Source organism: Equus przewalskii, chromosome X (genome assembly GCF_037783145.1).
Source record: "Equus przewalskii isolate Varuska chromosome X, EquPr2, whole genome shotgun sequence".
Taxonomy (NCBI): Eukaryota; Metazoa; Chordata; class Mammalia; order Perissodactyla; family Equidae; genus Equus; species Equus przewalskii.
The window spans coordinates 124,142,983-124,156,829 of record NC_091863.1 but is presented as its reverse complement, the minus strand read 5'-3'; the positions used below and the strand labels follow the sequence as shown (position 1 = coordinate 124,156,829).

Sequence of the window (13,847 nt, the reverse complement as noted above, 5' to 3'; positions counted from 1 at the left end):
GGGATGTATGTTCATTCACACAACACGTATTTGGAGTACATACTATATATGAGGCACTACATGAGAACCTAAGTATACAAAGATAAACAGGATACACTAGTCACATCCAGGAAGAGAGACAGGTAAACAACTCTAAGACAACAGATATGCACTGTAACAGATCTGCTCAAGGAGCCAGCATAGCACAGAGGAGGCTATCTAAACTAGTCTACAGGTCAGAGGAGGTTCCTTAAAGGAGTCAGATGGCACCTGGGCTGAACTGCAAGAGACAAGGAGTTAGTCAAGCAGAGGAGAGGGACGAAATCCAGGCATAATACCCAGCAGACACAAGGAGTGAAACAGCGCAGCATAATCTGGAAACTGACATAATATACTATTCATGATTAGAACTTGGATCAACATGAAGAAATGTAAGGAGATAAACTAAAATGAGATTATGAAGGGCCCTGAATGCTTCACTAATGAGACTTCATCCTAAGGGTAATGGGAAACCCAGTGAATTTTAAGCAGAGGTATATCAGACTTAGGTTCTCAAAAGATCACATCCTAAGCAGGAGGATGGCAACTCGAGGTAAGGAGACCAGTGGGGACGCTAGTGCAGAATTCGAGGAAAGAAGTGATAATAACCTCAAATAAGGTAGAAGCAGTTGGGATGAAGTGTTGGAAACAAATATGAAAGCAATCTCGCTTAATGGTTCTGAACGGCAGGCAGTGGTTCCCAACTTGGCTGCACGTTAGAATCGCCTGAGGAGATTTTAGAATTTCCTGCTGCCCAAGTCTCACCCCAGACCAACTGAGTCAGCAACAGAATTTTGTAAAGATTACCGGGTGATTCCAAGGTGCAGCCAGGCCTGGGAACTACTGTCACAGGAGAATGTTGGAGAAGTGAGTTTGAAGAGGAGGAAAGGTTCAGTTTTGAACCTGTTAGTTTAAGATGCCTGTGTCTAGCTAAACTTGGATGTCCAGTAGGCAGTTGAATGTGAAGTTGTGGAACTTGGGATAATTTATACTAGCATCTATTGGGAATTAACAACAACAACAGTCAGAATGGCCAATATTTATTGGCTACCTACCATGTATCAGGCACTTGGAAAAGTGCTTTTCATGTATTAACTTAATTAACTCTCCTAATGACCCACTGAGGTTGGTACTATTGCTACACCCATTTTACAGATGAGTGTTTTACATACATTACCCAAATCCAACCCTCCCAACGACACTATGAGGTTGATGGCTGTCATTATCCCTGTCTTTACAGATAAAGAAAGTGAAGCTCACAGAGAAGTAACATGCCCAAACTCACACAGTATCAGAGAAAGGATATGAAGACAGATCTGTCTAACCCCAATGTCTGTCGCAGCTAAAGCCATAGGGAAGGTAATGTTGCCCAGGAAGGCATTCTGAGAAGAGAAGGAGACCAAGCCAGAAACTTGGAGAATACTAATATTTAATGCAGAGGCAGAGGCAGAGGAGGAAGAATCCATAAAGGATGGGAGGGAAGGAGGAGGAACAGGGAGACACAGCAAAAACAAAACAAATTAAAAAATCCCATGAGTGTTCAGAGTTATGAGAAAAAAGGTTAAGATAAGCACCACGAAATAATCACTGATGTAGAAATGAGGAGGTGGCTGGAGAAGTAGAACCAGAAACGGGACCTTGGTGGGTTTGACTGGAGAAGGTAAAGAAGTAATGATTGTAGCCTATTCTTTCAAGAGGTCTGGCTATTAAAGGAAGGATATAAGAGTAGTGACTACAGGAAGATAGAGGATTGAGAAGTTATTTTTTTCTCCTTTCTGAAAATGAGAGTAATTTAAGCACATTTGTATCCTAACGGAAAAGAGCCAGATGACAGCAAAAGGCTGAAGACTAGAAAGAGAGACAGGACATTTGATAAGCAAGGTCTTTGAAGAAGCTGCTGCTCTGGACAGGAAGTAGACTTCTTTCCTTGACGTGGAAAGAAAGGAGGCAAAGTTGTTAACATGGAGAAGCCTGTAACTAGGAGTAATAAGTAGATGGAGTTGTTTACGATAGCCTTGAACACCTCGATCATCTGCTTGGCGGGAGGAGAGGATGTAATTTATTTTTATTGTATTTTACAAAAGCATTGGCCTGCAACATACTGGAAAAAGATTAACTGGTCCTATACCACAATTAGGTTGAGAAGCATTATACTAGACCATAAAGGCTAGATAGAGCATGCCAGAAAAGGCGGGGTGGGAGTGCAGACAGGAGAAAAGTCAAGGTAGACTAAGAACTATGAGCTATGGATAATTGGCCTGTAAGAAGAGAGGGGTTGCCCCAGTAGATATTGAGACTTGGGATAAAGAGATAACAATGATGTGAACCAGCCAAAGTCTCAAGGAAGGTGGGAGAAGGGCCAGAAAACAGGCAGATGACAACAAGGAGAAGAGCTGACAGTGACTACTCATCTTGATCAAGGAGTAATAATTCACAACAAATGGAAAATTAGGTCCATAATTCCTAGTGAGTAGATTCTTCGTCTGATTTTACCAGAGAGAACACCCCACCCAACCACAAATGTGGGCCTGGACAAACTGGATTAATCCCTGGCTGAGATCATCAGAGTATAGAAATCCCTCCTCAACTGCAAATTTCCATCATGCAAAATTCTAGCACACATACCTTTTCAGCAACTGTGCGCATTTCAGTTCCAGTATATGTAAATTTGGAGTCACTCCTTTTGGGGATAAATTAGAAAAAAAGGGAACTGAGGTTTGGAATATAAAAAGGTATTAAAGGAAAATAACATGATTAGCAGTTTTTACAATGAGACCTTAGCAGAAACAAAGGAAGAGGAGGAGAAGTAAACTGAAACTAGAGCTGTGCTCATACATTTGCTAGAAGCAGTCTGGGACACATGCGTAAGTGGTTGTGTGCATAAAGTTTTCACAGGCAAGCTAAACTCCAAGAATCCTGGGTATTAAGGAGGTGGGCTTGAGAAGCACATACTTTGCTATGCTTTGAAGTTTAAATAAAGGAAACCCAAAGCTTTCGCCACCTCAAGCATTCAAGCCACTGGGGATTTCTGAGATCATTGTAGGGCCCTCCAAGGGGAGGCAGAAAGCTATGGACAATTTAGATGGAAGAGTGAGTCAAAAGGGGAAAATGTCTCTTAATATGCGCATTATCCGTTGCAAAGAAAATTACCAGTATCTCATTGTCATTTCAGGGGAGAGAGAACATAAAACATATCAAGCAACAACATGGAAAATAATAGCACCAAATCAGTCAACAAAATACTACTTATAAGAGCTTTCACAGGTTCACTCATGATCTTGGTTCCCTCAACCATAGTTTTCACATAAGGTCATACATATCTCAACTGAAAATCCTCCTACTAGGAAGTAAGGTGAGAAGCAACCTTCAAGGTTGGGGTGGAATTCAAACTGCATTACTGAGGGAGCTCTGGACTCATAATGGTAACTTAAAATACAATGCCTACACAATATTGCCAAAATTACCATAATTTTTACTTAACAATGACATAGAGATTATGAGATATGAGTGAACAAAAATATAGTCTTACCTTGTGTCATCATTCAACTAGAGTGGGAAAGAGCAGAAAACATTATTGATCACATTATGCTTATTTGATATAGATAGACGCAGATTATATGAAAATTAGGTCGTGTGTTCCTGTACACCAGTATGAAAGACTGGAAAATTCTCACTTTGGATTGTAAACAACTAAGCAGTATTTCCTCATCCTGCTTCGCCTCTCTGCAACACTTAACGCAGCAGAAACTTTTGCGTCTTTGAAACCCTCTCCTCTTAGGTTCTTTGATACATTTAAAATGCTTCCTAGAGGGAAGACTGGAGGTGAGGTAGGGGGCCCTGATCGTGGTCAGCTGCTTCCTAATACACTGATGTCCTCACTATACTATGTCTTTCTGGCTTGACTTGCCGTTCTGGTCAGTGGGGTGGCAACTCCATATCTAAAGAAAAGCCACAGACTAAAAGAGAAATAGAAATAGGAAGGGCCCCCAGAGGCTTATGCGGATCGCTGGGGGCCTGTGGGAGGCTGAATCAGCATAACGCGAGCAGAGGAAACGGGGACCCCGCGACAGGACCATCTAAAGCATCTGTCCAGGAATCTAAGTTAGGGCTGCCTATGGCCTCTTCCGCAGCCCTGGGCGCTACCAGCACCCACCCCGGGGACACGCTGGGACTACTCAGCAGGGTTCCGCCCAGGCTAAGTGACTGACCTACTCACCTCCCCTATACACAGCCCCATCACCTCCTCCTTCTCTGTGCTCAGAGCATGGTTGAGACAAACTAGGAAAGCATCCGACTCGAGATGAACCGCCTGCACCGCCTGCACCACCTGCACCGCCATCTTGGTCCGACTCTGCTCACGTCCGCTTCGGGCCCAGTCGGGCCTGGCCAACCGGGTGCTCTGGAGCGCGGGTTCCGCGGGGGCGGGGCTTGGGGAGCGCGGGCGGGGCGCTGCAAGCGCGAGGCGGGCGCGCGGGGGCGGAGTTTGGGGCGCGGGGGCGGGGCCGGCCCGGCGGCACCTGGGAAACGCCCGTGCCGGTTGGGGCAGGCGTGGCTGTCGGGGCGGGGGGCGGTGGCCGGCCGCGGTTGGGGCGTCAGGCCGGGCGGCGGGGGCAGCAGGGAGGCGGCGCTCTCGGGCCGCAGGCCGACGTGGTCTCTGAGCGGCGCCCAGGCCGCCGGGCAGGCGCCTCCCGAGTGCCGGCGCCCATTTTGCCCGCCAGCTGAGGAGAGCCGTGCGCGGCCTACATGCTCCGGGGACAGCCCTTTGAGGCGGTATCGCCGCGTGCGCCGGCCTCTTGAGTCAGGGGAATGCTCCTTTGAAATTCGGTCCTAAGACAGTTAAGGTTTTATTTTATTTTGTTTTGTTTCCAAGTTACGGCCCCTGAATTTCGTGCAACTCTCCCTGGACCACTTCCGGTTGCCGGCCCGCGCCTCAAAACTTCGGTTCGGGTGACCTCGGCCCGGGATGCCCCTTGGCTCGCCCCGGGCTCACCTCCCGATCCCGGCTTGAGTGGCCCGGGGTGGGAAACCTGCAAGTTTTAGCCTCGCTGCTCCCGAGGCGGATTAATTAGTCCAAGAAACATTATATTCATGTGAGTAACCTCTTGCAGAAACAGTGCTATACTGTATCTGAAAAAGTATCACTCTTAAGCTTGGCTGCTGCTACTTTCTACAAAGGCTTTTTAGGTATCTGTTTGCTTGATACAGGGAAGGGGAATTGAGGACTTCAGTTTTTTTCAAGGTCGGATGTATCGCAGCAGATATCCACAAAACAAGTTTCCTCAGCTCTCCTTGTCTTGATCATATGAGACGTGGTAAAATTATATATAATTTTCTTTTAAGGTGTGCCAAACGTGCCATGGGTAAAAGTACAGATCCTCCAACTCCCAAGATTAGGAGTTACACGTGGATTTTAGGAACGATTCTAAATCAAAGAAAAATACATGCCCTGTTGTGTCCACAGCCTATCTGTATTTATATTCCTTTGATCTGGTTTTCTATTCCCTGTATACTGTTGAAGCCAGGCAGACAAGGCAGTACTGGAAAGGGAACATTCCCAACGTGCTAACTTGAAGAGGTGTTGATGCTTTGCTCTTTTCTCCCAAGTCAGTTCCAACCCAAGTTTCCCCACAGATAGAGCCCACATGCAGTGGAACTATCTATGAGACAAGCCAGCAACTTCCATTTTTACCTAATGCTTAGGGATCACATGGCACATCCTTCCATGATTAGTTTTGATAATGATGAAGCTTGGGTGAAATTTCAAGTGTGCAATTACATCGGATCCATCTAAATTTTCTCTTAACTTTCAGTTTCACACCATACATTATTTTCAGTTATGTACTGTTCATGGCTAGTATGTCCTGCCCTGATGGGGCAAGGATGGCTGTTCTTCTCCTTATTATGTTTGGTAATGAGATATTTTGAGTATTTAAAGGGCCTTTAGGCACCTTCAAAAAGGTAAACACCTTTTATTTGTTCTTGTTAGTCAATCTCATATTCCAGAATGACTTCTCTAACTTTTATAATACTCATGGCTGCATTTTACAGCTCTAAATGTTTAATTGGAGTAAAAAAAACCTATTAACATTTATGGCAAGTTTATTATGTGCTAGACACTCTACTAAGCATTTGTATACCTTGTGTATGTAAACTGCTCCAATTGGAATTGGGCTCTGCAACTTCCTAGCTGTGTGACTTGTGCAAGTTACCTAATTTCTCTGTGCCTTACTTCCCTCATCTTTAAGTGAGGGTGTAGTATCCATCTAATTAGGTGATTGTAAATATTAAGAGTCAATATATATAAAACATATAAGAAGTGTTGAATAAGTGCAGAATAATATCAATATGTTCTTTGAGTCTCATTTTACACCTCAGTTTTTTTAGTTGTTTTCTCAGTTGTCTGAGAGGTTACCTTGTCCAAGGTCACAAAGCTAGTAAGTGGCAAAATCAGGATTCATACACAGGCAAGACTGACTCCAGGGCCTGCGTTCTTGGTAACTTCACCCATTGTAATTGGATGACTTTATTAATTGACTTCAAATAAAATAAGTGTATTCAACTGACTAATGTTTAAAAACTGTTCAAACACCTGGAAAAAGGACACAAAATAATTCATTCTGTAAAGGAAAAATAATGGTTTTATTTAGATTGCTGCCTAAGGAAGCCCTTCTGTGTTGTATATCATCCATTTAAAACATCAGTTACAAAATGCTTTACTAAGAAATAGTCTATCTAGGCCAGTGTGGTCTCTGGCTGTTGCATCAAGATGACCCCCATGGGGACAATCTCTTCTAGTGCCTTCATGGATGATAAAGCTATATAAACAGTTTTGTTAATTCATTTGAATTTGCAGTTGGTAGTTGTCTTTGAATTGAGTGGAACAGGTTTATGTTCTGTGTATTGTATTGTACCTTGTACCTAAGTTTATCTTGAGGCTTTAAGAGATTCATCTTGGTTCAAGGGGTCCTGGATTTTGTGAACAAGTGTAATGTGCAGAAAAACATTCTCTAGTCAAATACATTTGGGAAATGTTAAACAAAGTAAAGTTTCTTTACTGCATAACTTGCCAGAGCTTTTACTATGCTAATGTGCTTTATGACTCTACAAGATTCCCAAACTTATTTGACCAAGGAAAAAGTTACAGGCAAGTGTTACAAGAATCACATTTAGGGAAATGGTGTTCCATTCATACAGCCTGTGATTTTGTGGACTTTGCTCTTAATCCTGCTCACTCAGCCTTTGCTTTTCTCTGCTGAGGATGTTGTTGGTTCATGCTTATATGGCAGCTTTTCAGTTCCTTGATCAAGGCAGTTTCCTTTCACTGAGTCGCCATGCTATCTCCAAGTGGTAGCACATCCAAGTCCAGGGTCGTGTGCTGGGATTTGTTCCCAGGCTCATCCTGCCAATGCCCAGCCTGTTGGCCTTTGCACATCATGCTGTCTTTCTTCTGACAATATTTTCTAGTGACTCATAGGCCTCTTTGTGGTGATTCATACTAATTCAGACCATTATCTCCAATTTGTTTGCCCTTTAGTCCACTGGAATTATTTCCAATTAATGTCAGTGTAACCAGTAAAATTTTGCCATTTCAAGAACAAATTTAAATGTCAATATGTTGGTTGTTGCTAGGACCCATCTGTGAAGTTGAGATGGTCCTGAAACCCTTAATATTTGATTTCTAGTTTAAAAAAAAAATGGCCTTACTTCTTTTGTACTTGAAATCCAGACTTTAATATATTTAATTTTGACATTAGTATTCCCTGGGTTTTTGTTTGTATTCCCCCTTTTCAAAGGCCTGGGGAAGGGGAGAGGTAGAACACTTGTATCTGCTAAATGGAAAAGAAATGGCTTTGAAAAACATAACGCATAGCTCTATAGTACACCTAGAGAATCAATGTATATGTATATGTGTATACACATGTATATGTGACCATCTGTTTCCCCTCTCTACTCACCATACATATCCATCCACTCACAGGAACATTGTTTCATTAGTGTTTGAGACTTAGGGTGCCCAGTACTGTATCATTTCTGCTATCGAGGAGCTTATAATACTGTATTTTGGGGAAGACAGGCCTTGTGAAATAAGCAGAGCAAATATGCAAGGCAATTTGTAATTTGAGGTCAAAACAGCTTTAGTTTACACGTAAACGCTACGTAGTCATAAGAGGCAAGAAGATTTCATGGAGAAGGCAGGCACCTGCACTCTGCTATAATAGTACTGAGATAGGCAGAGAGGCCTACGGAGGCAAGTGGAAAGCAAGAGCAAAGATACAGAGCTAGAAAAGAGCCTGGTATTTGGGGGAAAGTTTGTGTCAAATACGATGGTAGTGGTGCTTGCTGGAATTGCTAACAGATAGGATGTAGTGACTGAAGAAGAGGAAGAAGTCCAACATGACTCCTAAGTTTTGAGTCTGCAGGATCAGGAGAGGTGGTGTTGCCATTGAGAGAAATCAGGATTTCTTTAAAGGAGAAGAGGTTCCACTTTAGGTAAGTTTGAAAAGAGAGAGCCCTATGAGGTGGGAGCTTACCATGGGTTCAGAGTTAGATCCACTCAGGGTACAATGGGCAAAGCAATTGTGATGCTCTTAAATGATTCACTAAAATCAGACCATTTCTTAAGTCTATAAAAAATATTTTCCACTTTCCTTTTAGAGAAAGTAAACTAATAGTGTTAAGGAAAAAAACAAATCAGACTCAGGTTGTTGTCCTTAAAAAGAGGGTTTGGTTTAGCTCAATTAGTTCTTTCTGGCTAACTTTCTCCTGGGCTGCATCATGCTGCATTCTGGCATCTCAGTTTGCTCTTGACAATCTCATTTTGAGGGTTTAAAAATTTCCCAAGCTGTGCTGCAGTTCCTTTCCCATTTAATAGCCACCTAATAAGAACAGGAGGCTTTTGTTTTGTGGAGCAAATCCCCCAATGCTGTATCAGTGCTCTGCCAAAGGTATAAATACAGTGAAACCATGCCATCTTGCTATGAGCTGAGTCCAAAAGATTCATTCTTGCAAAATGCAGGTTAAGTTATTGTGAGGCCTTAAAATGAGACCCAGGGCTAGGCAGAAGATCTTTACAGGGTTAAGCCAAGTCTACAATATGGAAAGTTTGCCCGGGAGGTGTGCTTCCTTTACACCTCTCAAAGGGCAGAGGGGCTTTTCTGGCCTTCTGACTTGGGAAATCAGAATTTAAAACCACACTTCTATGGAAAAATGGGCTCCCATGAAGTCCTCATTATGAAAATGAAACAAAGACCTAGGTAGATAACTATCATTGGCTCTCAGCCCCGAATCACCATGAACCCCAAAGTCTCTTGCAGCTCAAAAGTTTCATGAAGCTACCTTAAATATTTTCCCTAACATGAAAACCTCCTTCTGGAAATACCCACCCACTATAAGTAACCTTTCTAAGTAAACTGATAAATAGGTCGTTTCCCCTTAAAACAAACTTTTAATTTCAATTTAGAAATCCGTGCACATGATTTGACCTTCACAATCTTACCTTTTAAAATGGAAATTGCTTGGAACGGGCTTTTACCTAGGGAATATGGCATGCATGTGTCTGTTATACTGCTTTCCTGCCCAAATAAGTGTGCCCTTAGGAACCCTCCTGTGCATATTCTGTTGCTAACTACATTTTGTTAGATACTCCTTTGTGAATGCAAAGACTGTGAGACCACTGCCCAGCTTCCTGTAGTGCTAGTCCTACATTTCCACAGAACTCACCTAGTCAAATTCTTGAGTGCTTCACAGTCAAAAATTAGCATTACCCGAGGTTGTGCCTGAGTGTCACTTTAGTGTCTTGCAGGGAACTTCAGATGTCTTCTGTTCTATTTAGGCTGTGCAAGTAGACATATGTGAGGTTTGGTTCTGGTTGGTGGTTGCTAGTACCAGGTCACCTTGCTCACTGGTGAGTTCATTCAAACCCAAAAAGTCACACCTGTGTCCTGTGCGCGGGTGCTGCAGGCGTAGGTGGAGAAAAGCAGGGCTAGAATTGGAACCCAAAGCCCAGAATGGCAGGAGAGGATGTGGGGGCTCCACCCGATCACCTCTGGGTTCACCAAGAGGGTATCTACCGGGACGAATACCAGCGCACGTGGGTGGCCGTCGTGGAAGAGGTAACTGTTTACATTTTGCTTATTTCTTTATTGATTTTGTTTTCAAGCAACTTGGTTTCTAACCAGTCTCAACATCCTAAAGTCTTTGGTTTTATTTTTGATCATTTCTTTCCATTAGGAGACAAGTTTCCTAAGGGCACGAGTCCAGCAAGTTCAGGTTCCCTTAGGTGATGCAGCTAGGCCAAGTCACCTTCTTACCTCCCAGCTACCTCTCATGTGGCAACTCTACCCTGAGGAGCGCTACATGGATAACAACTCTCGCTTGTGGCAGATCCAGCATCATTTAATGGTACATATGTTGCTTAATCGTTTTCCATTGTATTGGGACTCTTATAACAGAGTACTCTATAAACGTTTCTTTTTCTGACAGGTCAGGGGAGTACAGGAGCTGTTGCTTAAGCTTTTGCCTGATGATTAACCTGGTATGTATTTCTATTTCTTCCCTGTTCCCTCTTCTTTTTCACTCTATTTGGTTGTGATGATTTTAATGATCAATTTTTTTTCCAGGTGCTGGGATTCTAGGAAGATATGCTCCTCTGTTCCGTTCAGTATATGGCAATCACTTCATCCACCACTGCAGTACACCCACCTGTGGGCCTGGGGGAGGGAGTGGGTTGAAAAACTGCTCAAGAACACAGAAGTTTAGGAAGGGTCATGAAGAACACCACAAGTGGAACCGCAGAGAGAGGGTTACACAGGCAGAAAGCAAGTCAACAAAAGCACTTAGTCAGGATACGTAACTTGAAATTGACTCCTTTGGAAATTGCCATAGAACCTTTAATGGACATCATCAGCTGGAACTGGGATCTGATGAATCCCACAAAAGTCAGCACCTGCTACAGAACAGATGCCCTGATCACCAAGGACTTGGTACTGATTTAGAGAGAAGAGAGCAGCTCCTAGCAGCATCAACATCTATTTGTCGCTTATTTGCCCTGCAGCAATTCACCTGCCTTTCCTTCTCCCATCCTGTAAATATCCTAGGTTTTGCTCCAGTGTTTCCCATCCCAGTACTGACCTAACTTGGATCTACTGAGAACTTAGGGGGCTCTGAAAAAAAGGAGGTTATTTGCATTAATGAAATTAGTTACAAAGGCTCCTGTGCCTTTTTCCTTTCTGAAATTGTGTCTTCAAATTGTTAGAAGTTGCTGATCAAAATCGTGGGCACTTAAATTCATTCTCTGGGTACAGATATTTTAAATAAGTTGGTTTCTGTAAGCTCCAAAAAACATTTTAGCTGCTTAACTAGCACCTTTCTCAGGAAGTGATAACACCAAATATTGCTGATTCCTAGGAAAGTATTTACTACCTGATAAAGAATTTCCTGAGTTAAAATAGTCATAACAGCTTATATATATTAAAAGTAAGGTTTTACTTTTTTAAGTCTTGAGATTAACAGCTACCATATATTGAATCCTTACTGCCTTCCAAGCACTATTCTATGCACTTTATATACTTTATCACACTTAATCCTTCCATCAATGCTTTGAGGTAGGTATGATCCCCATGTTATACATGAGTAATAAGGAAAAAGGCTCAAGGAGTTTATCATTTAGCAAGGGTGGTTCTGTGAATGATAATGCCGGGCAGTGAGCAGGCCTGTCGGGAGTCGGCTCCTGTAGCCCAATGTTGGTGTGATATTCAACATGAGTTGAAGTCAAGGGTTTTCTTTTTTCATGTAAAGCTACTTATATCTTCCAAATCGAATGAAATGGATATTATAAAAATACAGTTGATTCATCCTATGAATGGGAAGAGTATTTTTTAATGTAATTGTTTTCCAGCAATTGTAAGTGCATACTGCTTGCCTCAGAAGAAAAGTCCATCTAAAGAGGCTTTAAACTCTTTATGGATAAAAGACAAAATAAAAATCATTTTTCTTATTTTAGTTTTCTGGATATGCCGCAGAAGGATCCGTGCCAGAAACAAGCCTGTGAAATACAGAAGTGTTTACAAGGTAGTATGTTAAATGCTTTTTTATATTTTTCCACTTTGTCTGTGAACTAACTACAAGAGACCAATTGTTCTTTTTATCAGCAAACTATATTAACTCCTCTCAGAATGTAATATTTCTGTGATTATCCTGAAGATTTTCCTCACTGTATTATCAAAGATGCTGAAAATAAAAAATGATGTAATCTAAGTTTGAGATTTGCAGTCCTGGTTGTACATTAGAATCACCTGGAGAGCTTTAAAAACTTGCCTAGAACAATTAAATCAGACTTTCTGGGGGTGGAGTCTGGGTAAGACTGTCCAAAAAGCTAACCAGGTGATTTTAATGTGTACCTAGCATTGAGAATTACTAAACTGAGCAAAGTCCTTTTTCACAAAGACTAGTTTTAAATGGGTTGGTTATACTTCACTGTGGGTAACAACTCCCTTTTTAAAAGCAATCAGGGTAGAAGAGGGGGGAAATACAAGTGGAATTCAGGCTACCAGAGTCAGCGATTAACTCTTAAAGGCAACAGTGACTAGGGTCTACCTGTCTTGTTTTTCAGCCAACAACTACATGGAATCTAAGTGTCAGGCTGTCATCAAAGAACTGCGTAAGTGTTGTGCTCGGTATCCTAAGGGAAGATCTCTCATCTGTTCAGGATTTGAAAAAGAAGACGAAAGGCTGACACTGAAGTCCATATCAAAGTAAAGTTCTGCTGAGAAGTTAAATGCTGCACCACTTTTCCACCAAGCGAGTTTTATTTATCCTCTTGACTCTTTCTTCAAGCCAGGTAGCAGCAAATATTAAATGAAAAAGTCAACTATAAAAGTTAATGAATATGCCATCTATGCAGAACAGATAGACATGTAACTATATTAAATATGTAGAATGTAATGAAACTGAGCTGCTAAAATAAACCTGCCAAGTGAAAAATTTTGGTTTGGTACTTGTGACCTCGTGACTTATGAGAAATATATCATTGGTCTTTGTCTCCAGTCCTGGCACAGAGCTCCTAAAACCCTTGAAATTTTCCAATAAGAGCCATAAAGGTGTCTTTTGTTATGTTAATGAGGTGACTTTTGGAAAGCCCTTAGGTAACCTGTGGCTAGGGGCTGGTTGCCAGCTGAACCAACAGGTGATCAGAGGGTTGGAACTTTTAGTCCCCACCCCCACCTCCCACTGGCGACCTCCAGGGAGAAGGGCTGGAGAAGATTGAGTTTAATCACCAACAGCCAATGATTTAATCAGTCGTCCCTGGACTTGCAGTAGGTGTCTGAAGTCGGGGTATGTTGTATGACTGAGCACTTAACCTGTGAGATCTGACGCTAACTCCAGGTAGATAGTGTCATAACTGAAACAAATTTGTAGGACACCCAGTCACTGTCCACTGAGAATTGCTTGGTGGTGTTGGGAAAAAACACACATAGGAGTACTAGATGTAGTCTTAAGACTATTAGATACAGGTGTTAATGATTTCTCTTTAGCATTTGAGTTCAGACTACTAGTACCATTCATAAAACTAAAATCATATGAGGTATGTTAGATGAAAAGACACCCCTCCAGTGTCACAATCATGACACCTTTCATTAATGACATGCTAAAGTCAAAGGTTTCTCTAACCCAACTCCATGCCTGTTGCATTTCCGATAATGCAGAGTAAAATGAGTGGTAGGAATGGCATAGAAATTATTCTTGTAGGGGCCAGCCCAGTGGCACAGCGAGGCACATTCCGCCTCAGCGGCCTGGGGTTCACCGGTTGGGATCCCGGGTGCGGACATGGC

At 42.4% G+C, this 13,847-nt stretch overlaps 3 protein-coding genes across 7 annotated transcripts in view; 2 read left to right on the top strand and 1 right to left on the bottom strand.

The window, feature by feature from the left end:
• The window catches only part of BRCC3 (BRCA1/BRCA2-containing complex subunit 3), a 98,310-nt gene extending 93,865 nt beyond the window's left edge, over positions 1–4,445 (bottom strand). The window contains exons 1-3 of one of the 2 annotated variants that reach the window (XM_070604651.1): positions 4,235–4,445; positions 3,548–3,564; positions 2,644–2,698 (exon numbers count right to left, since the gene is read on the bottom strand). In XM_070604651.1, coding sequence (XP_070460752.1) covers positions 2,644–2,698; positions 3,548–3,564; positions 4,235–4,357 — 195 coding nt within the window. In that variant the 5' untranslated portion in view covers positions 4,358–4,445. The remainder of the gene's footprint in view (positions 1–2,643; positions 2,699–3,547; positions 3,565–4,234) is intronic. The other variant, XM_070604652.1, reaches the window with a different exon arrangement.
• Positions 4,446–4,968: 523 nt separating this feature from the next.
• Positions 4,969–10,885, top strand: MTCP1 (mature T cell proliferation 1). The gene is made up of 5 exons (XM_070604658.1): positions 4,969–5,108; positions 9,979–10,130; positions 10,249–10,419; positions 10,501–10,552; positions 10,638–10,885. Exons 2-4 carry the CDS (start codon positions 10,026–10,028, stop codon positions 10,546–10,548), a joined length of 324 nt encoding a protein of 107 aa, XP_070460759.1. The 5' UTR covers positions 4,969–5,108; positions 9,979–10,025; the 3' UTR covers positions 10,549–10,552; positions 10,638–10,885.
• Positions 4,970–12,999, top strand: CMC4 (C-X9-C motif containing 4). Of its 4 annotated transcripts, none has more exons than XM_008507727.2 (3): positions 4,970–5,108; positions 12,020–12,087; positions 12,629–12,999. In XM_008507727.2, the coding sequence occupies exons 2-3, from the start codon at positions 12,030–12,032 to the stop codon at positions 12,772–12,774; spliced, it is 204 nt and encodes a 67-aa protein (XP_008505949.1). In that variant the 5' UTR covers positions 4,970–5,108; positions 12,020–12,029; the 3' UTR covers positions 12,775–12,999. The 4 variants fall into 4 exon arrangements, with proteins under 4 accessions (XP_008505949.1, XP_008505951.1, XP_008505950.1 ...); XM_008507729.2 differs by lacking the exon at positions 4,970–5,108 and adding an exon at positions 10,948–11,000; XM_008507728.2 differs by lacking the exon at positions 4,970–5,108 and adding an exon at positions 10,964–11,101.
• Positions 13,000–13,847: the final 848 nt, after the last annotated feature.